The sequence below is a fragment of the Palaemon carinicauda genome, chromosome 33 (assembly GCF_036898095.1).
Source record: "Palaemon carinicauda isolate YSFRI2023 chromosome 33, ASM3689809v2, whole genome shotgun sequence".
Taxonomy (NCBI): domain Eukaryota; kingdom Metazoa; phylum Arthropoda; class Malacostraca; order Decapoda; family Palaemonidae; genus Palaemon; species Palaemon carinicauda.
This window is the reverse complement of record NC_090757.1, coordinates 62,607,737-62,631,271: the sequence shown is the minus strand read 5'-3', so window position 1 is coordinate 62,631,271 and position 23,535 is coordinate 62,607,737. Positions and strand designations below refer to the sequence as shown.

The 23,535-nt window shown below is 42.1% G+C and overlaps 1 protein-coding gene across 4 annotated transcripts in view; it reads left to right on the top strand.

Moving 5' to 3' along the window:
- LOC137625967 (late secretory pathway protein AVL9 homolog) overlaps positions 1-18,846 on the top strand; it is a 463,937-nt gene extending 445,091 nt beyond the window's left edge. For all 4 annotated transcript variants that reach the window (XM_068357038.1, XM_068357039.1, XM_068357037.1 and 1 more), the window contains one exon: positions 14,141-18,846. In XM_068357038.1, coding sequence (XP_068213139.1) covers positions 14,141-14,208 — 68 coding nt within the window. In that variant the 3' untranslated portion in view covers positions 14,209-18,846. The remainder of the gene's footprint in view (positions 1-14,140) is intronic.
- The last annotated feature ends 4,689 nt before the right edge of the window (positions 18,847-23,535 follow it).

The window sequence follows — 23,535 nt, the reverse complement described above, 5'->3', positions numbered from 1 at the left end:
GCCTCCCTAAAACCACGGCAAGGAAGGAATTGCTATTCCAGAAAAGGGAACATATCCCGAATCCGGAACGGCAAGAGGACAAGTCTGAGGGGTCACCGAGCGAAGGGATCACTACTGGAACCCAAACAAGGTGGACCAAGGGGGATAAACCCCTTATGCCCGTGTCAGTCAGCAAGGGAGACTCTGCCCCATGCCAGACCAACCCGGACTCAGACTAAACACTGTTGTACTGTCCCCCTCTGAACCAATTCAGTTGGAACGGGAAGGTACAGTACTACTCCAGCATAGATATATTTGAAAATTAATTCAAACAAACCACTAGAGTTAAGCCTAAGGCTTAAACAGAGGGAAAGGGTTTGCCCCTTCCCCGAAGAGAAGGGAGCAAACGGGGAAACAGATAATATTATAATGACCTAAGACAACCTAGCCTAGGCACTAAGAGAATCGATTACCTAATTCACCGAAACTCACACCAATACTATCTTGGAAGGTACTCGAAAAGGGCTTATATGTATAACGTTGCCTAACGCTTAAAGCAATAAAAATCACACTTGGAAGACTAATTATCATGCAGGAAGTACATAGGCCAACAGCTAGCCTACGAAGACTAGTGTTGGCAGCCTAGGCAAAACTTCGCCAGGCACACTACTATCGCATCATAACAGAATTCCTAAATAAGCTAAGTAGCTAATATTTAAGCGCAAAGGGGCTGGGAACGTCGCTCTTGCTAACAAATAAATCCTATTCTAGCGAGCGACAGCATCCATGATGCCTCCAGCAGGCAACAGCTCTTGTATCAAAGATAACTCTTTTAATTACTTTAATTTTAACCAAGAGCCTACATTTATACATAAAAGAAATAGTACTCAACTTATCCGAGGCAGAAGAAGTTGGAGAAAGCATTATCAAACGAGAAATTCCAAGATTTGGTAGAAATACAGGGAAAAAACACCGAGTCGTAGAGCTACGCAAAAAGGAATACAGATGGCGCCGCGAGCGGCGCAGGGCACGCTTTCGAAACGGGGAGGAGAGATGCCTTACGAACGGCTCCCCCCTTTCTTATCGTTTTCGTTTTCTTGCCATTTGACCCCTACGAAGTGTTAACTCTATTCGGGGTATAGATTGCTATGAGGCGTGTCAAGAATACGTCCACTGATATTTACGATATCCCTAAGGTCTTTTTTAGGGATACTCGCTCCAGGAGTTAGAATTCTGGGTACCTGAAGGTAAATTCTCTGGGAATATCGCCGTAGTTGTAATATACCCTAGGAAGCTGCCTTTAAGGAACTTCCATCAGGACGACATGGCTTGAGCCCAAAAATGCATTTTTGTATTCTATATCAATTTTGGAAGCATTTTACAATCGAGTACTGAAAATTTTGTTTACCTTTGGTTATGATCAACTGATCTGAAAGTGCCGCTTCCTACTGTATCAAAATATGGCGTACATACGTATGGCATATATTTTTTATCATTTCTTAACTTATTAGAAATATCTTCATGATGAATATTACATCAACACCAATATGTTACAGGAAATCAGTTTCCATACAGTTCGTCTAATCATTAGGTATAATGCAAAATCGTTGTAGCTCTTTCTGTGTGTGTGTGCGCTCGCTCTCGCAATCGCATACGGGTAGTTCATTTTTAAAGCTTCATACAGTATTCTAGTTCAATATTAAGCCTTTATATTTCATTAGACATTACTGTGTTTAATTGTGGTTTATTAAAGAAGGTTTCTATTTTATTTTTCAATTTCTTGAGCATATCAATAATCAACAAATACTTTTGATTTACTTTCGGTTGGCATCAGCTGATCTCAAGGTCACGCTGCCGTATTACTATTATGAGCACATATATATAGTGTGAATAACACACTTATATAATTTTCTTGACATTCAAAATTTCTTCATAATGCATATTACATCAGCGCCAATATGTTATAGGGTATCACATTTTCCATACAGTTCGTTTATAGACCTTATTATTAGTTATAAAAGGAATACGCTCTCTCTCTCTCTCTCTCTCTCTCTCTCTCTCTCTCTCTCTCTCTCTCTCTCTCTCTCTCTCTCTCTCTCTTTTGTTTTTAATTCGGTTGTATCTTCATATTTCTTTTGAAAATTATCAAAAAATTCTATATATCATTTTTCGATGTTTCGATTATGGGAATAGTAACACATCGGAAGGAAATCACTTGATTTGCCTCTTGCCTTCCGCCAGAAATATGACGACATCAGACTTTTTTTCTTAAATTTATGGTAAGTTGTACTAATCTTATAACTAATGATACAGACCACTAAAACACTTGATATCGTTACTGGGTGTTTCGATGATGGGAATGTTGTAATAAGATTACTCGGTAACAATGAAAGGAAATCATTCGGTTTGTCAGCACGCTTCCACCAGATACATGACGTCACAAGACACGTGACGTACAGTAAACTCTACGAAGAATGACTTGCAAAATATGTAAATCCATTTTCTTTGTTTCTCGCAAAAAAGGAAAAGAAAATACTAACTTAACAAACTAAAGTATTTTATTTTTATAATGTAAAAGGAAATATATTATTTTCAAGAAAATATTTGCCCTAATAATATATTTTCTTTAGATAAAGATCGATCCATTATCAGAGATGAAAAAAGTAGCGTACCGTCAAATTTACGCTACGTAGTACTCATGACAACCGATACAGACCCTCAAAATACTTTGTATCGTTATTTAATATTTCGATAATGGATATACTAATATTAATCGTTAGCCTATTGGAAGGAAATCACTGTATTGCCCGGAAGCTTTCCGCCGGTGATGTGACGTCACCGGACATAATATGAACTCGACAGATATTAAAACTTTTCTTAATGTATTTTTAACTGAAAATAAATACTGAATATTAACAATAAAAGAAAATAATAATTTACCAAGATAAATCAGTTTATATGTACAGTATACAAGAAAAGGGATTTTGACGAAGGAAAAATCTATTTCTGGGCGAGAGACCTGTGCCGCCCAGTGAAATGCTCCTTTTGCATCATTTCTAAGGTATATAACTGCTATGTATTACCAGAGAAAAGAGTTGCATAGGAATGCCAGGGTTGAACCCAGCTCGCTTACTTAAATAGGTGTCGGTATAATACTGGGGCGTGTTAAACCACAACCAGAGGTCTCGTGCCATTTAGATATCTCCTCTTCAACATCCCTGTAACAGCGAGGTGCCGTTCAACACCCACCACTGAAAGCTACTACCACCATCTCAACCCACACCAACTACGTCACTCCTTTTCATAGCATCACTACGACTGTTTGCTGTGCTTTTTTGGCTCTGTGTTTTCGGTGGTTTGCTCCTGTTCTGGTGCAAGATGTCGGATACCCAAGATTCCTCATCCAAGTTAAGTACTAGATCTATGATTTTTGAGCTTCTAGAGGTAGCATTGCCCTTATTTTTATTATTATTTGAGTTTTCGTGTTTTCTCAGTTTCGATGGCCCCGCTACGCGGCGGCCATGTTGGCTTTGCTACCTCCTTGGCTCGTTCTTAACGCCTTGCAATTAGTCTTCTATACTAATGGTTATTCGTTTTGAACCTGTTGCGCTGGAGTTTTTTACTGATTAACACTTTGCTATACTGATATTATATTGATCACGTATCATAGCTATTTGAACTTTACTTTAGGTTTTGGCTTGCTTGCTACCCTTCAAGGCCGAGTACCTGGAAAGTTTTTGTTATCGCGTTATGGTGTTTTTTAATCTAGGATTTATTTCCCATTACACCTAGATAAGAGTTACGCTATTAGTTCGAGTGGGACTCTCGCTTGGCAGTTTTTTATTCTAGTTTTTGTTATCCTACCGATCGGCATCATACCCGATCTAGCCGTTGTGTTGGCCCCCCTGTCCAGCTCGGTACCTACCCGCGCTGGAGGACTCGGCTTTGTTATTTATTCTTTCCCTGCCATTACCCCTGCGTCCCTCTCTTACTGCATTAATTTAGCTTTCGCATGCCTTATAACCTAGTTCTACATGTTACATTATTTTTACATTAATTCTATTATCCGTATATGATCATTCCGTTTTGTTTATCTCGTGGTTCTGTTCGGACAGGTTGGTTCTCCTGTCCACTCTCGGTCCCATGTGATCGCCTCGAGCCCCACCATTGGCTAGTTCTGCTCCTCCCCTCCCCTCTATTGGTGTATGCCACCCGATACCCTCATCCCCCTCCAGGGATACCTCACGTCTCTCAGAGACTTTGGGAGTCAGCTGTTTTGTTTTACGGGTCGAGTCCTTTCGTTCCCCAGGCCCCCTCCCCTTACTCATCCCTCCCCCGGGATACCTACTGACTCCTCCCCTAGTCTGAGCCGAGAACAGCTGTCGAGGTTATAGTCAAGTACGCTCACTTTACATGCCTTGTCGTAGCCGGGTTTTTCCCCTGCCGCCCTGATTGGCCATCGGTCGGCCGGGGAGATTTCGGTTGTGTATTGGGTATTCTTTCAGCGTGATTCCCTTCGTTATGTACCGTCTCATGCATGGGTCTTCTATCCTTCCTTATAAGGAATGGCTGCTATTACGTAGACTATTTGTTCGTGGGGTAATCACGTTAGAGCTTTTATTTATTTTTATTATATGTTATTTATTGTCTCTGTTCGTTAAGGTCCTTGTGGCTGGCGATTATTTTCAAGGAAATATTCGTCTTATTTCCGATAAACTTATGACGTCATCACCCTGAAAAAAATTGTCGTAAAGTCGAAGTCGTATGTCGCGTAGGTCGTAAGTCAAGCAATACCTGTATTATTATTCTTTAGTGTTTTGTTCGGGAGTCGTAGATACCGCTCCCTGGCAGCCATTAATTTTAAGTGTTTACAGTAATAGTAAGAATGAATCTATTATTAAGTGTACATAACATAATTAGCATTGATACTTTTTTATATCTACCGTCTCTTCCCCCCTCTGCCTCCACCCACTACCAGCTCAAGTCACGTCACTCCAAAGTTAAATAAAATTTAATTTTTCCTTTACAGTACAGTATATAATTTTTATTTATACCTGTAATGTTTTTTAATTATATACATGTACTGTACAGTACATGTATATTATATATAAGTATACTGTAGTACAGTGCTTACTGTACTATTTTGTTACATACTAATTTTCAATGTTTTTACCTGGGGTTTTGCACACATTAGCTATTCTATTGCGCGCCATATGACATTTTCACCATACGATACCAACTCCAGAACGGATTAATGTCGTATGGCGGGGGTCTACTGTATAGATTCGGACCCTTTTGGATTGAGAATCACCGGAACTTAACCGATGACCCAGATCAAACAAACTAAAGGAGCTTGTACCCGAGTGAACAGGATTTTCTGTCAGCACGAGAAAGGTTAAAAGAAGAATCGCAAAGATTTCGATCTCAACGGGGATTTGTAAGGTCTTAGACCCTGCCTTAAATACTGATTTTCCTCCTCAGACCCGGAAACCTAGAGCTCAAGACACTAGGGGCATTAGTACGTTCCTGGCAATCAAGGAAAACTTCTCTGTAACACAGCGGCTCTAGTGGATGTGTGGAGGCATCATACGGTCTTCACCACCCATTACCTGCAAAGATGTAACCCACAGAATCATGGAGATGTTCTCCATCTGACCTGTGATGGCTGCACAACAAATGGTTTAAACACCTTAAGCTCCTTGGTGGACAAGTAGCAGATGGTGGAGGGCAGAGGTTACCCGGGAATAAGTCTGTGATGAATGATAAGAATGACTGGCTCCTTTCTTTCATCATTTTCTCTTGTGGGAAACAGCACCTACGGTACTCTGTAAGTTGGCCTCCGCTGTCTGCAGGTAATAACCATTTCCCTTGTGTAATCTAGTACAGAAATTTATGCTTGTTACGTTTATAGGTAATAGGTTAGCCAGGGCACCAGCCACCCGTTGAAATACTACCGCCAGAGAGTTATGGGGTCCTTTGACCGGCCAGACAGTACTACATTGGATCCTTCTCTCTGGTTACGGTTCACTTTCCCTTTGCCTACACATTACCGAATAGTCTGGCATATTTTTTATAGATTCTCCTCTGTCCACATACACCTGACAACACTGAGATTACCAAACAATTCTACTTCCCCCCAAGGGGTTAACCACTGTAATTGTTCAGTGGCTACTTTCCTCTTGGTAAGGGTAGAAGAGACTCTTTAGCTATGGTAAGCACCTCTTCTAGGAGAAGGACACTCCAAAATCAAATCATTGTTCTCTAGTCATGGGTAGTGCTATAGCCTCTGTACCATGGTCTACCACTGTCTTGGATTAGAGTTCTCTTGCTTGAGGGTTCACTCAGGCACACTGTTCTATCTAATTTCTCTTTCGCTTGTTTTGTTAAAGTTTTTTATAGTTTTTATTGAAATTGAAATATTTATTTAATTGTTGTTACTTTTCTTTAAATATTTGATTTTTCCTAGTTTCCTTTCCTCACTGAGGTATTTTCCGTGTTGAGGCCCCTGGGCTTATAGCATCCTGCTTTTCCAACTAGGGTTGTAGCTTAGCAAGTAATAATAATAATAATAATAATAATAATAATAATAATAATAATATTCACTTTGCAATGCGGGATTTGGGTAACGTCTATTGTTTGTTCAAAGAATCTTACAACTTTGGAGAATTTTTACCTAGACAAGTTACATTGATTGTATCACACAATCACACGAATTGCTCAGGTCACTAAAGCGTGCTATCGCACGAGGTTTTAACAAGGTGTCAGGGTTATACCTCTTTATGTGTGCGTAGTACGGAGGAAACCCCAAGCCCAAAACCAGCCAGCTGGTTAGGAGTTCCACCCACCTTAATGTGAGTCTTTCCTAATAAAGAGGGGAATGGCTCTTATTATTGTCAGAAAAAATGACAAATTTAAAGTAATCTGTGTTTTTCCTAACGATACAAACCTTGAGCTCTTTATGCAAATTTGTCTCGCCATCACCTATCCCCTTGCAAGTCCTGCCTGCTATCAAAAGTGATGAGACAGACAACACAGGTGTTTGTGTGTGAGTGGGGTAGCTGGTAGTACTCCCTACCCCCCCCTGGTAACTAGCGGTGAGGTTGTTATACCTTGCTAAAAGTCTTATGGATAGTCTTCCAGCTTTGCCAAAAGCATATTTCCTAATAAAGAGCTCAAGGTATGTATCATTAGGCAAAATACATTTGTTCCTTCACTAACAAACCTTACTTTATTTATAGGGATTATTTTTTGGCGAGCTGGAAGTTTAGCCATTAGACTTTTAATGCGAAGTGGCAACCCTACCTAACCACTCTAATAGGTAGATAGGGGTTGGCAGGTGTGTACCCAGCCACCTATATCTAGTCACTCATCAGTGAACTACGTTACTATTTTTCTTTTGGCTTGTAGAGACCAGATGTATCCGCGCTCTCCTCAAGGCTTGGCCATACTGACTACCGCGTAATGCAAATTCCTTTTTCAATTTCAGGTATGACTGTCCTTTCTTCGACGCTTCCCAGGCGGATCTTTCCTGGTCGTGAAGGGTGCTCATGCAGCACCTTCATGACGTCGGTTGAGACCTACCCTTATTCTCTGTGCCTGACCTGCAGGTGGCGTCGCTGCGAGCAGGGTTTGCCCTGTGAAGAGTGTTAGGAAGTGCTCAGCCTCTCACTGGGAGAAATTTGGGTATTGCAGGAAGAAGTTGAAGAGAGAATTCTCTCCCCGAGGGTCCTCCTCAGGGACAAAAACACCTTGTACCTCTTCCCGCACACGTAGATCTCTCTCCAAAGCTGCTCCTCGCTTGCCTTCCTCCAGAGGACAATCGATTAAGAGTGCAGACCAGTTAACTTCATGGCAACCTCTGGGTATTTGGGTGGGTTGTTGCTTCCCCTAGAGAAGCACCTTTACCTCCAGCCGCTGGGGAGCCTTTCTCCCTTTCAGATGTGCTGCAGGTGTGGTCATCCCTTGGAGCATCTGCACCCCATTCTAAGGAAGCTCTTATTCAGGTACTACAGTGTGGCGCGCAGAGAGACCCTTCGCCAATTGCTTCGGCAGTTGATGCCATTAATGTTTGTGAGATCCATCTCTAGCCCTCCCCTGACCCCTCCACGCGTGTATGAGGTCAGTGCTCTCGTTTGCCCATCAGGTGGCTTCTTGCTGACGACGCATCTTCTAGCCATCCTCAGACTACGTCGTCACCTAACCGGTAGCCTCTTGTTTCTTCTCATAGGCAATGTTCCACCCTGTGTGTTCAACACTTGCCTGCTGCAGAAATTGGGAAAGATGATCAACCTGTGGCCAGCGCTTCATCTGCTCGCTGATCGCCAGGATGAGACCAGTCATCTCCCCGTCCTTCTAGAAGATCACCTTCAGGTAGTAGTTTGCGACGATCCGAATGATCATCATAGAGATTGCTGGTCATCACAATCTCAACGCTCTTCATCAGAAAAGCGTTCTCATTCACGAGCTAAACACTCACATTCACAAGCTAAAAGCTTAAAATCCAGAGATGGCAGGTCACTACTATCTCGACATTCTTCAACAAGAAGGCGTTCGTATTCACGAGCTAAGAACTCAAGATCACGAGCTAGACGCTTACGTTCACGATCTTGACCCTTACAATCATGATGAAATCGCTCACGATTACTTGGAAAACATTCATGATCACGAGCAAGACACTCACAATCACGAGCAGGGCGCTCACGATCATTAGACAAACGTTCATGATCACGATCAAAACGATCCTCTTCACGAGGACGACGTAGGGGCTCACGCTCACTATCCACGTGATGCTCTCTGACTCGACGATCTCTTACTGCTCCTTCTCCTAGAAAAATCACGCATGAACAACAATCTCCCGAACGACAACTAGAGAAACGTCCTTATCATTTACCTCCTTCTCCCTCTGCAGCTTGAGGTATCCTAGCTATGCGTGTGCCTACACGACGCTCACCTACGCATCACCTACTGACGCAATGCGAGAGACGCATTCCGTCGGGGATAAACACTGCCAGGGTTCTTCCTCGACTCCTAAATACATGCCAGGTTCGGTCTTAGGACCAGAGCGAGCATATTCATGGGGGATGTCATCATCCGTGCAGCATGTCGTTTCCCCTACACCTCCGTATGTAGCGGGACTGAGGGATCAGCCCCCTCCACAACCTCCATCTGTCATGGAGACGGAAGATCCCGAGGTGGAGTCGCTGTTCCTAGAGGTCATTAACCTCATGTGTGAGATTAATGGCCTCTGGGCTCCTCCTGCGGTAGCGTCTTGAGGATAAGTGTACAGCTTTGGAGATCCTATGGGGGAGCTCGAGAAAGGTAGATCACGGCCCATCACACTACCCTGGTCGAGACAGGCTGCTCGAGCATTGGACCGAGTGAGTGACCAGATCGCAGGACCTGATGACTCCATTAGGAGCTAAGGTTCGAACAAGCTTCTCCCTCAACCACTCCAGCGACAGAAGAGGTACTACGTCACAGAGTCTTCTGTGCCTTTTCCTCTCCCTCCCGACCCCGTGGTCGGAGCGCTTGCTGGGGGTTCCTCGATCGAGAGTTTGAAATCTCAGAGTGTCTCCTTCTCGGCCTCTGAGATTTCAACTATGGAGTCCATCTCTGTAGCTGCTTTCCAGGCTGCATCGTGCTCAACCTGGTACGGCCACAGTGTTCGCGTGGGACATCAAGCTCGCTGCCCCTGAATACATGGAGCAGTACAGGAACCTAGCTTTGTCTGGTGGGAAAGCTGTTGCCATTCTCTTGAACCAGCTTGCTACCCAGTATGCCAATCTGATCCTCAAAAAGCGCGAGGCAGTAGCCGCTCGTTTGGCGAGACATTGGTTCAGGAGAGGCCCTGGCACTCAGGAATGCTCCTATTAGAGTTGTAACTTCTCTCTTTCCACCAGAGGAAGTGTGGGCCGCGCGGTATAAATGACGCTTCAACTGGAAGGACTCCATTATCCACGAGGCGCAGGCTGCGAGTTTCAAGGGACCTGGTCCCGCGAAACCGTCCGCGGCCAGGCCGAGTCAGGCCAAGCCCACGGGAAGTAGCAAGGGTACTGCTGGTCGTGCTCCTGCTGCCCCTGTGCAGCCGAGACCTGCTCCTGTTCAGAAGGGTTCTGCTCCCAAACAGACCTTTCAACCTCCCTCGGGAGCTCGTCCATGTCATGGAAAGAACAGGGGAAAGCGAGGGAATGGGAAACGCTGGGCTTGGCTTTCCCCTTCCCATGCTGCCGAAGGTAGGGCGATGCCTATCGCGCCATTGGGCGATGTGGTAGCACCTCGGGGCTGAGGAATTGGTAGTGTTGACCCTTCGCGAAAGGTACAAGCTTCCATTCATGCTTCATCCCCCCCCCCTATTCTCCACTCCACTAGCGTTTCACACGTACGCTCCAACATCTCCGAAGGCTCTGGCCTTAGAGGCGGAAGTCCAGGAAATGTTGGAGAAGGATGCACTAGAAGTTGTGCACGATCAGTCACCAGGGTTCTACTGTTGTCTCTTTCTTGTCGAGAAGGCGACAGGAGGTTGGAGACCGATCATTGACCTTTTGCCATTGAACAATTTTGTTCAGCAAACTCCATTCAAGATGCTGACAGTTCGCGCTGTGCTGTTAGCCATCAGGCAGTACGACTTCATGCTTTCGATAGACTTGAAGGATGCGTACTTTCAAGTACCAGTTCATCAGTCATCTCGAAAGTACCACCGATTCACCTTCCAGGGCCAGTGTACCAGTTCAAAGTCCTGCGCTTCGGACTATGCACAGCTCCCCAAGTGTTCACGCGAGTGTTCACGATGGTAGCAGCTTGGGCCCACTCGAGGGGCATCCGCCTATTGATGTACCTTGACGACTGGCTGATTCTCGCTCCCTCGCAGGAGCTGTTGATTCAGGACCGAGACTCGCTTCTGGCAGTTTGTTGCGATCTGGGGATTGTGGTGAACTACGAGAAGTCGAACCTCATTCCCAATCAGGCGAAGTATCTGGGAATGCTGATCGAATCAGCATCAGCTCGTGTTCTTCCCTCGAAAGAACGGATCAGCAGACTCAGAGAGGTTGCGCAGCCATTCCTGTCACAGGAACAACTTCCAGCCCTCCAGTGGCAAGCTCTTCTAGGTCACCTCTCCTCGCAGGAGAAGCTTGTTCCTTTCGGGCGGATCCATCTCCGATCCCTTCAGTGGTGTCTGAAGGAGCAGTGGTCGGCAGCCACCGATTCTCCCTCTTTTCCGGTTCTCTTGGAAGGCGAGGTAAGGGAGGATCTCCTTTGGCGGCTAAACGAGGAGAACCTCATGAGAGGGTTTCTCATAAACCCTCCTCCACCTCAGTTCCGTCTGTTCACAGACGTGTCCACGGAAGATTGGGGTGCACACCTGGACGACCTAGTCGTGTCAGGTGTGTGGTCAGAAGAGGAGAAACACCTGCACAGCAACGTGCTGGAAAAGATGGCATTCTCGATAGCACTCATTCATTTCCAGGCCCATTTGAGAGAGCACTCGGTAGTGCTGATGAGCGACACCACGTCCGTGGTCGCGTTCATCAACAAGTAAGGAGGCACACTCTCACGTCCCTTGCAGCAGTCGGTCTTCTGTGATTGGTGTAGTGGAAGGGGTATCTCTCCAGTCGGAGCCTCTCTGACTCAGATTGCAGACTTCCTAGTCTTTCTTTTCAGAGATAAGCTCCTTTCAGTTTCTGCCATTATAGGGTACAGGTCTGCCCTTGCAATGGTGTTCCGTGTGAAGGGCATAGTTAACTCCCAACACCCTCGAGATTTCTATGCTCATTAAGAGCTTCAAACAGTCGTGTCCCTCGAGGGAACTTCGAGTTCCCCAGTTGGATGTCTCTCTAGTTCTCAGGTCTGTTACTTGTGCTCCGTATGAACCCCTGAGCCGTGCCTCAGACAGGTATTTGACCCTGAAGACTTTTTATGCTATCCTTAGCATCGGCGAAGAAAGTCGGGAGTTACACGGCGTCTCTTGTAATGTCACTCACGCAGAGGGCTGGAAAGAAATCTCCTTGAGTTTTGTGCCAGAGTTCGTGGCCAAGACTCAGAACCCAGTGATCCACAATCCCAGGTTCAAAGCCTTCACTATTCCTTCCTTACCGGATGCGGCGAGTGGCGGTTCAGGTGAGAGGCTTCTCTGTCCCATCAGGTGTCTCCAGCGCTATCTTAAGCAAACTCGCCATCTAAGACCTGTATGTCGACGACTTCGTTAGCACGGGCAGAGCCAAGAGGGAGGTCTCGAGGAACATGATATCCTTCTGAATCCGTGAAACCATCCGCAAGGCGTATGAGACATCCTCAAGAGTCCAAGCACCAGCGAGGATTAAAGCTCACGAGATCAGGGGCATTGCCCCCCACACTCACTTTCAAGAGAAATCTTGCAGTGGGCCAAATGCTGAAGGCTGGCGTTTGGAAATGCCAGACCACCTTTACGGCCTTTTACTTGAGGGAGTTTACACACAAGTCCTTGGACACCTTTGTTCTTGGCCCTGTGGTAGCGGCTCAAGCTATTGTCTGACCTCTCCAGTTCCTCCGGGACAGGGAAGTCTCTTGTCTTGATTTTTATGGTATGTTTGGCAGTGTGAAAGCAGTATGCATGTGCTCCGCCTTTCTCTCTGTCTTCTCCCTTGGAGTCCCATACATCAAGACAAGTCTTCCCAGGTAAGATTGCTAGAGTTTGTTTAGAGGTAGTAGGTTGGCCAGGGCACCAGCCACCCGTTGAGATACTACCGCTAGAGAGTTATGGGGTCCTTTGACTGGCCAGACAGTACTACATTGGATCCTTTTCTCTGGTTACGGTTCTTTCCCTTTGCCTACACAGACACCGAATAGTCTGGCCTATTCTTTACAGATTCTCCTCTCTCCTCATACACCTGACAACACTGAGATTACCAAACAATTCTTCTTCACTCAAGGGGTTAACTACTGCAATGTAATTGTTCAGTGGCTACTTTGCTCTTGGTTAGGGTAGAAGAGACTCTTTAGCTATGGTAAGCACCTCTTCTAGGAGAAGGACACTCCAAAATCAAACCATTGTTCTCTAGTCTTGGGTAGTGCCATAGCCTCTGTACCATGGTCTTCCACTGTCTTGGGTTAGAGTTCTCTTGCTTGAGGGTACACTCGGGCTCACTGTTCTATCTAGTTTTTCTTCCTCTTGTTTTGTTAACGTTTTTATAGTTTAGATAGGAAATATTTATTTTAATATTGTTACTATTCTTAAAATATTTTATTTTTCCTTGTACCCTTTCCTCACTGGGCTATTTTCCCTGTTGGAGCCCCTGGGCTTATAGTATCCTGCATTTCCAACTAGGGTTGTAGCTTAGCCTTTAATAATACTACTAATAATAATGATAATAATACTGGTATTCTCCCCCCATCTCCTGCTAGGCAGGGAAGATGGTGGATGTATAAACCCTTTGCCTTTTGGTAATGGAGGTCCATCCAGCCACTGCGACCCGAGGGTCAGGTTTCTCTTACATTCACACTCTCAGGTCGCGAGATGCTCTTACCCATTGCGCGATCCGGCTCCCAGTCTCTCAGTCCCCACCATCATCATGTTGGGCCGAGGGACAGGGGTAGGTGGATTTAGTTCTCTGCTCTCATTCGAAACCAAGTCTATATTCAGGCAGTTAGCTGTTCACAAGCAGCAAAGGCAGACCTCACACCAACCAGTGAGTCTTCCTATATTAAATGATTACGAGGTTTGTATATCACGTCGGAACAAATGACAATTTGTCCTAAATTGTTCTTTTCCTAGCTATACAAACCTGTAATTGTTTAATATAAATGCCCTCCTCTACCACCCCTCTCATGTTCCACATTGAGCCTAAAGTGTTTGAATGAGGAAAGTGGGCTGGTGGTGGGGGGTGGCGGAGCTAAGCTCCGTCCCATACCGCCAGCCAACCAATCAGCACAACTGCCTGGTTCTCTTTCTCTTGGTGGGGGTGGGGGGGCGGAGCTAAGCTCCGTTCCATACCACCAGCCAACCAATCAGCACAACTGCCTGGTTTTCTTTCTCTTTGGCTGTTTCAGCTGCACTGAAGCGAATTCCTATATTAAATGATCACAGGTTTATATAGCTAGGAAAAATACAATTTACGACAAATTGTCATTTTGTGCTGTAAAATTTGTTTCAGAAAAGATTATATGCTTATTACTTTTCTCTTAACAGAAATGGCAGGTGAAGGAAATATTGAACGCGAAAGTAATCAACAAGCTGATGTAGAAGGAACTGCATAAAAAAAAAAGGAGAGGCAAAAAAGGCTTTGCATATGAAGCAGTAAAAGGATATTTGGTCTTCAGAAGATAGTATTTCAACCCAAAATTTTGGAAGAGGAAGCATTAATGGTCATTCTTATACTGAAGTTAATTATCATGGCAGTTTTTTTTTTTTGACAAGTGTCCTTTTAGTTAAATTCTCTTTCTTCATCTGAAAATGTGTTTTAGTACTTATGTGAGAATTTCATGATTCCCCGTGTTCTTTTACTTTGATGAAACTAATATTTCTCTTTCAAAGTGCTAATAATCAAATTACATGAAGTAACCACTCAGTGAAATATGCTACCATGGTATGTATAATATATTTTTTTTTCCTATTTGTTATAATTAAGTTGTTTGTAGAAACTGATGTTTATGGTGGACACTTTAGGCTTTCAGAACTTCAAATTCCAGGTATGGATACTGGATTTATTATTTATTTCTTTTGTTTTCTTGGTAATATGCAGTACCATACTGTACTGATAAGCATAGAAGCTTATCCTTTTCATTTTCGAAGGTTACTTAAATGGGAAAACAATTCAATTTCATTCAAAAGCAGTTGTATACAGTAGCTAGTAAAGTGAACAGTTGCAGTTAGATTTTGTGGAAGCTTGCTGTGTTGTATAACTGTTGCCAACCTTCATGCATGCCACTGCCAATTTCTGTATTGCCAGCAAAATTTCTTTAGTTTTTATAATGAAATGTAGCTTGGATTCTATTGGTACTTAATTTTAGTATTAGTTCATTGGTTAGATTGGTAGTGGCCTCTGAAGGAGTTGCATTGTTTGATTTTGATAATTTTATGATTACTTTAAATTTGATGAATAAACTGGTCAAGGGGATGGTTTGTTGGACATATATTTAGTGTATAGGAATGGTTTTATATTATATTATACATAAGAAATGGATGCTGCACGCCTTTTGCTTTGTTGAGATGTATAAAGTATGGTATATATTTAGGAGAGATGAAATTATTTTTGTATGTGAGTGAAGTCAGAGCACGAATTTTTTCCATTCGTATTGACGTAGAATAGTATGTTTACGTAGGGATAGATTTTTCCAGAATTTTCTGTAAAGAATTATTTTATTTTTAAGTGAACTATTCTGATATGAATTCCCATGTTTTCTCAGCCTGATAAATGGACTAGAAAAGGAAACCATTTGATCTGCGAGTGACAAATAGTCTGGGAAAGTAACCAACTCTTGCAACAGTATTTTCTATTCAATTTTTCCACGGAGTGATAGAAAAATATCTCCCTTTGAATTTTATGGAAAAGAGCAACAGTTGTTAGATAGATAGATCATCATTATAAAGTAGATTAACAAAGCTAATGAGTTAAATTGAGAGGAAGGGATCAAGGAAGGTGAGTGAAAAGTAAGTGGGAGAAGAAAGGCAGCTGGTTCTTAAAGGGCACTGAAAAGTGTCCATAGTGTTGTGGTCTTTCCATGAAAAGCAGGACAGTATATTACAACACTGTACCTTCATATAGGGAGAAGTTTTTAGAAATTGCATGAATATTTATATTTAACGAAATACTCAGTTGTAAATGCCTCATGGTTATTCCAACGGAATCAAGCACAATAATATTCAGCTTTAAATGAAGTTCATTTACTATTTTTAGAGATGGTATAAGTAACCCTTTTGATATCAGATGGAGATGCTACCTTTTTTCTTTCAAATGACACACACGTACTGTAATTATATACGCACAATAAGTCTCAATTATCTAGATGCTTCAGGAGTCAAGAATGGCCTTTTACCTATCAGGAAGAAGGAAATATACTGCATTTGTCTCATCCTAACAATAAATTTTAATCTTTAATCTACCTTTCCTGTTTTCATTTTTTTTTATTAATGTAGGCATAACTAAAACTGTTTTTAGTGTGTAAATATTTTCTCAAACCTGATGTGGAATTTTATGGATGGAGACTATGGTAGGGTAAACATACTTTGTATTGCTAGTTTTCTCTCGATATTTTTTAAAGAAATCTGTCATTGGATTTTAGCATTCTTTGTAGGCAACTTAGTAATACTCATTTGACCCATGGATGTTTTGATGAGTGTCAGAATATATGTCCTGTATGCAGGGTGCAGGTCAGTACTAACAGTTAAGCATATTTAATATAAATTTCCAATCTTCAACCAAAAGAAAATTTCAAGTTTTGGAATCAAACCAGTTAAAAAAATAACTACAGATATTAAGAAAAAAAATCATTGGAGATCATTTTTATTGGGTTATCTACCTGAATTATAATGTCTAATAGTGATAAATTGATAAGTTGCATTAACTTAATAATACCATACTCATAGTAAGGAAATATACATTATTACTAATACTATAATTAGTTGAAAACACTCAAGTGAAAACAATAACTTATGGGGAAAAGCTGCAGGAAAATGTAGGCTGTTACAAATTGTCAATAATAGATGTTCATGGAATATTAAGATATTAGGTATGCCATGTCAAAGCTTGAAAAAAAAAAATTTTATTCACTGAAAACAGTTTACTGCACCATAATTTCGTTTGAAATTTATGATAGCCAGAAGAAAATCCTAGCACAAATTGTGGATGTTGGCTGTTTTTTCTGGACTAACATAGGTTTATGAATGCTGTCTAAGCTTGAAATTATTTTGTCAAGTTTTAGCTAAATGAGAAATACATAGATAAAGTGATTAATAAGAATAGTCATCATCATCATCATCTCCTCTTATGCCTAATTATAGATGTATATTTACTAGTACTTTTCTACTTTTTATACAGTAAGGATCACTTTCCGATGTAAGTTCATGTAAGTTTAGTCTAGGCCATACTATTTTTCATATAATTTACAATTGTAATGTGCAATGGCCTATTTGAAATCTTCCCTGCATAATATACTTTTTTCTTTTTTCATTGCAGAATAATCAAGGAAAATAATTGTGCAACTCATACTCTCTCTCACACCACTGTTTAATAAGTATTTTTCTTTCATGTGGACATGTAGGAGTCAGAAATTGGAACCAGCATGGTTAAGTGATGCTTTGGACATTAAAATATTTAGAAACCATATTAATAGAACTTATTTAGTACACAGTATATTGGTTCTTACACAATAGGATAGGTCATCATTTTGTTTCTTAAAGATAATTACTATTGAAAGGTAATACTAAAATCATTGATCATTTTGTTTACATTATTTTATATTGCAGATTTTTAAGTGATTTTAGTGACTAAGGGTCTATTGAAAATTCAAGCAAAAGAGGTAAATCCATATTCAAAGTTTAATCATAGTTGTCCAGTTTTTCTCTTTTAACGGGTATTAGATTGCAAACACAACTTAAAGTTAGGTTAAATTGTTGTTGAAACCAGGTAATTACAGTGAGTATAATCTAAAAATTTCTTGTCAAATTGTTAGGAACTAACACATGTTGACTATTGTTGCAAGAGTTGAATTATGGTGTCAAACATGGATTTTTTTTCCTTTAGGTTAGTATGGTATTTTAGTATCTTTATATGAATTAACATTTAGCTGTACTGTATTTTATGTTCTTTGTCATCAATTACTGAGAACCTACTTGGTTTATGAAATGTGCCAACTTTGGAAAAAAAAAAACAGTAATTCAAGAGCTTTTTTTTTCAATGAAAAAGACAATTGTGTTAGTAATCCTGGATATACTTAAAAGTTTGTTTTGTCTGTCGCCTATAGTACATTTATGCATAGCATGTTGAAAGCATGAAAGCTTAAGATTTAAGGTTCAATTTTAGAAATGATTTATTTATACGTGTATTTATTAAGTAATATTGTGGACAGAAGTCATAATATAGATATATGTCTAGATGAATATGCCCAAAATAATGTATACAGTACAGTACTCTAAGACTTTTTGTGGGAGATGGGCCACTAAAGGTAACATTTACATTCCATGGATTGAATCTAGTCAGGTGATACTGAAGTATGGAAGTTAGTTTTTTTAATATTTCAAAGAATGTGAGGTCTTTAATATGATTATTTGAAATTGTTGTAGTGTAATATAAATGTAGCATATTTGAATTATTTATTGCATGAAAATTTCTTAGTTATTGTTTTAACCTCAATCAAATATTTTACTTTTGAACATGTTATGAGTAGTTGTCTCTCTCTCTCTCTCTCTCTCTCTCTCTCTCTCTCTCTCTCTCTCTCTCTCTCTCTCTCTCTCTCTCTCTCTCTCAGGTTATTTCCAGATGTGAATAATTCCCTATCAAGATATTGTAGTAACTACACACACACACACACACACACACACACACACACACACACACACACTCTCTCTCTCTCTCTCTCTCTCTCTCTCTCTCTCTCTCTCTCTCTCTCTCTCTCTCTCAGGTTATTTCTAGATGTGAATCATTCCCTATCAAGATATTGTAGTAACTCTACTGCATTTAGACTGAATATATTATATGATATCTCAGAATCTTAATTGTGATGTGATTTCATAGGTATTCTGTTTGCAGCATTTAGAGATATGTTGTACAATTGTGTAAATGTCATTAAGTTTTTTTAGTGATGAAAGAAATTGCATCTTTGAATGTATACTGTTGTGTTTTCATATGAGCTGTCAGAACTTTTATCTCATTGTAATTAAACTGAAGACAAACACTATATATGTATAGTGAATGAATATACCCTAGTTATATATAACTTAAATTTGTTTTCTCACTGCATATTTTATATATAAAAGGAAAATACTTCAATATACTTCTCATGGGAGACTGAAGATTTTTTGTCAAATGCTGAAGCCCCATACCTTAACGAAGTACCCAATAGGCTCTCTCTTATCCAAGTTGTCCATTACTGAAGACCAGTTGAGACAAGTTACTGGATACCTTATTTGTGTTATTCAAAACTACTCCAAATCCATATTAGTTCCATAACTGGAATGCAAACCTACGGTATTTATTAGGGGTATTACTTTCGGTGAAGCTGAAAGGACAAGCCATTAAAATTTAGTGAGGGTTAACTACCCATCCTGCTAGTTAGCAGGGGGTAGGCTTTTTCTTCCGATTCCCGTCCTTGCTCCAAAGTTCCTATTCACTCAGCCTCAGGGCGACCATTGAGCAGTAGCTTAACTCCTGGACAACCTCGGTCTTCGAGAGAGAGTGTTGCTTCCCCTAGCAAAGTGGCCCCACTCCCCCCGGGGGCTTCATGTCACTTTCTCCTCTGTTTCGGGTTTAGCCGTCCTTGGGGTTACTGGGTCCGCCCTCCAAGAAGGCCCTGCTGCAGCTGCTGCACCAGGGTTCTAGTTTACAGCATTCATCAATGTTGGAGGTGAATCCTTTGGCTCTCGTTAACGTTGTTGTGTCGGAGGACTTGTCTGCTGCCCTGCCTGCCGACGTTCCTGCCTCTTCTGCCTCTTCCACCATTGCCGAAGACTGCATCTCCCCTTTGCTGAACATCCTGGGGGGGGGGAAACCAAAGTCCTAGGCATGTATCTCCTGCAATTGTTTCTCATCCTAAGGGAGTTCACTCATAGAGACTTCTCTTCGGAGGACTGCCGCTGATGGTCAGCTTGCTGATCCTCTGGCCCCCATGGGGCATCATCGTGGCCGTAGTAGACCCCGTCGTGCTCACCCTCCTGGTTCCCAACCTTCACCTGCCTTCGAACCTTCTCCTGTCGATGTTGCTGTTAATCCTCGAACTTCGGTTCAGGACTCCCCGCCTGAGAATCGCTCACAATCCCCTTCGGAGGATTTTCGTCCTTCTGAAGGAAAGATCCCATCGCTTGACTGTGATCTAGCTGCTCGTCAGCTTTCGTCTCGCCGACCTCCTGCTCGTCTGTCTCCTGCTCACTTTTCTGGTTATCCAACTTCATACCACTTATTCACTACGTGCTCGTCAATCTCCTGTGCCTAAATTACCTGCTCATCTCGATGACTCTGTTCATCGTTTTCATCATTCGTCTGCTAAACATCAGTCAAACAAGCGGTAAGAGCACAGGACTTAATGTGTATACTGGACCTAAAGGACGCATACTTCCAGATTCCAGTCCATCCATCTTCAAGGAAATATCTAAGATTCAGCTTAGACGACAGGAAATACCAGTTCAGGGCACTGTGCTTCAGTCTTTCCACAGCACCCCAAGTCTTCACCAGAAGGCAGTGTCATCCTGGGTTCAGAGGATTGGCATCCATTTCTTCCGTAATCTGGACGACTGACTGATCCAAGCAGATGGTGAGTCAACCCTTCTTCAGCACTGAGACAAACTTCTGGGGATCATGGTAAACCTCGAGAAGTCCACCCTTCTTCCCACTCAAAGACTGGTATACTGGGGGATGATTTTAGACATCAACCTCCACAAAACCTTCCCATCAGAGGACAGGATAATGAGGCTGAGAAAGGTCGCAAGATCTTTCCTCAGACGAAAACTCCCAGCCCAGAAGTGGCTATTTCTTGGACACCTATCCTCCTTGGCCTATCTAGTTCCCAAAGGCCGCCTCAGGATTTGAGCCCTCCAGTGGCGACTGAAGTCCAATTGGAATCAGGCTTTCGATTCGTCAAACATTCTGATCCCCGTGGGACCAGAGGACCAGATGGACCTCGAATGGTGGGTGGCAGACGAGAATCTGCGGAGGAGCATAGATCTTCTTGTCTTCACCCCGGACTTGATGCTGTTTTCAGACGCATCCAAAGAAGGGTGGGTGTTACAACCTACCAGGTTGTAATGCAGGTTCTTTTAAGATATTTAAATTCTCATGGATTGCAGTCGGTAAAAGTACGTCAGTGATAAGGAAAGACGGAAACAGAGACCCAAGAAAACTTAACAATATTTATTATAAAGTAGAACAATAACTTGAATCAACCTTGTGAGATTAAATACACTTAATTATACAGAATATTCAAGAAAACAAATAATGGTTCTCGGGAACTCACAAGAAAATAACCTAAAGCTACTACACTAAGCCCTAAACATGAGAAAATTACAAGAGAGAAAACACTTAAAAATAACAGGGTGGATCCAAATACGGCTAGCCAAAATAATCAATAACCTAATAATAATAAGGTAGAAGGAAGTAAGAGAGGAAAACAATGAAAACCTTAATACTCCGACCTACAATACAAATCTAAATGTGGAACTCTGATTACTAGACATTAACACGCAACATATACCCATGAAACTCCAATATACACATCTATAAATAAACAAAATTTGGTAAAATAAACAACTTCACCTCAAGTGAAGTACCAGAAGATATGTTAAACTCTGAGCCGTGCTTAATCCATTAAACTGCTAACGGAAGGGTAAAACTGTACGCCAGGCACTGAAGAGCAATACATTTCTCTATACAAGTGGAACGATAATTCGTCTTACCTGGCGTCAGCCTCCCTACGTAACTCCTCACGAGCCAGTTTGCTCTCACTCCCGTATGTAACAGCTGGACTAGAAGGACACGGCAAGCAAATGCAAAACTCCAGTGTCGGGAAGCAGCTAAACACTTCAACGGAAGTGGGAAGGTAATAGCCAAGGTCGTCCTTCAAATCACAAAGAATGCTGAGACGGGAATTAGTGTTGGTGAGAGCTTGTCAAGACCCGAACTCCATTCACCGGTCGACCATGTCCACTCATCACCTTCCCAGCGTTCATCAACACTCACAGTAAAAAGAATAACAATCGTTAAAACGATAGTCCACTAATACACAAAGGAGGAGGAGGAGGCGCAAAAAACACTATCCAACAATCGGAGAGCCACTTAACTAACATTAACACCATAGTAAACAAACAACAAAAATACTTTAACTTAAAAAGAAAAACAAGGCTGATTTAAATAAAACAAAGAAATAATTTTACGTTAACCTAATAGTGGGGGTCTCATGTACTGCACCACATGACCTCAGGCCTTTGGTCAGAGTCCTAAAAGTACCTCCACATAAATCTCTCAGAGATGAAGGCCTTTTTTTTGGCCCTTCAACAGTTCCATCAGTTCCTGGCAGGCCACTCATTGGTGGTGATGAGTGACAACACCCCAGTAGTGGCTTACATCAACAAGCAAGGACGTACTTTTTCGTAGCCTCTATTTCATCTAGCAATAGAGATATTGAGATAGGCCTAGGTCCACTATGTACCACTATCAGCCCGCTTCATTTCAGGTAAAAGGAATGTGCTCGCCGACAATCTGAGCAGAGCATCTAATATAGTGAGTACTGAATGGTCTTTGGATCATCTAGTAGCTTAGCCAATGAAGTCCTGACTTTGTGGGGTTTTCCGACTGGATCTCTTTATAACGGCCCTAGATTTCAGGCTCCCGCTGTACTACTCCCCAGTCCAAGACCCTAAGGCTGTCTGGCAAGATACATTCCAACAATGGCAGGACAACATCGACATCTGATGAGAAGAATACTCAACAAGGCCAGAACATCGGTCAACCTCTCAATGACCCTCATAGCTTAGCTATGGTGTCTTGCGGAATGGTTCCTGGACCTTCTGCAACTCTTGACGGAGCCTCCAAGAGAACTCTCTCCATGACAGGATCTACTCAGACAACCACGTGTCAACATCTACCACAAAGCCGTAACTTTGCTACTTCACGCCTGAAGACTATCCAGCATCTCCTCACACAGAAAGGGTTTTCGAAACGAGTTGTGAAGAGGATGCATGGATACCTGGGAAAGTCATCAGCAGTTCTCTACCAGGAAAAGTGGAACATCTTCTGTGGTGGTTGTTGTGGAAGGGGTATCTCTCCACTCGATGCCTCTATTCCAGCAATAGCGGAGTTCTTAGTGTATTTACGTGAGGAAATGTGCCTTTCAGTTTCGGCGGTGAAGTCCATCACTCAGCCTTGAGCCTCACCTCCATCCCTGGAACTTTCCTTACTTATACAGAGTTACAAACTTACCTGTCCTCACTCGTAAGTGAGACCTCCCCCTTGGAACGTGGTTCAAGTTCTCTGGTCTCTAAAGAGGCCTCCCTATGAACCATTACGCCTAGCAACAAATCGCCACCTGACTTGAAAGAAAGTATTCCTGCTCGTCTTGGCTTCGGCCAAATGAGTCGGCAAACTGCATGGTCTCTCTAACTAGCAGAATGGGTAGTTAACCCTTGCTAATTTTTAATGGCTTGTCCTTTCAGCTTCGCCGAAAGTAATACCCCAAATAAATATCTAAAGGTTTGTATCATTAGGAAAAATGCAAATCATCTCCAAATTTGTCATTTAAACCCTTTTAGGACAAGGTTTGGATCCTTAATGTCCATATTTAGAACCTCTTATTAAAGATCCCATATGAATAGTGTACAAAACTAAAGAAAAATCTGTTTTTAAATATTTTGGGTTATTGTTTACAAAGGGACTATTTATT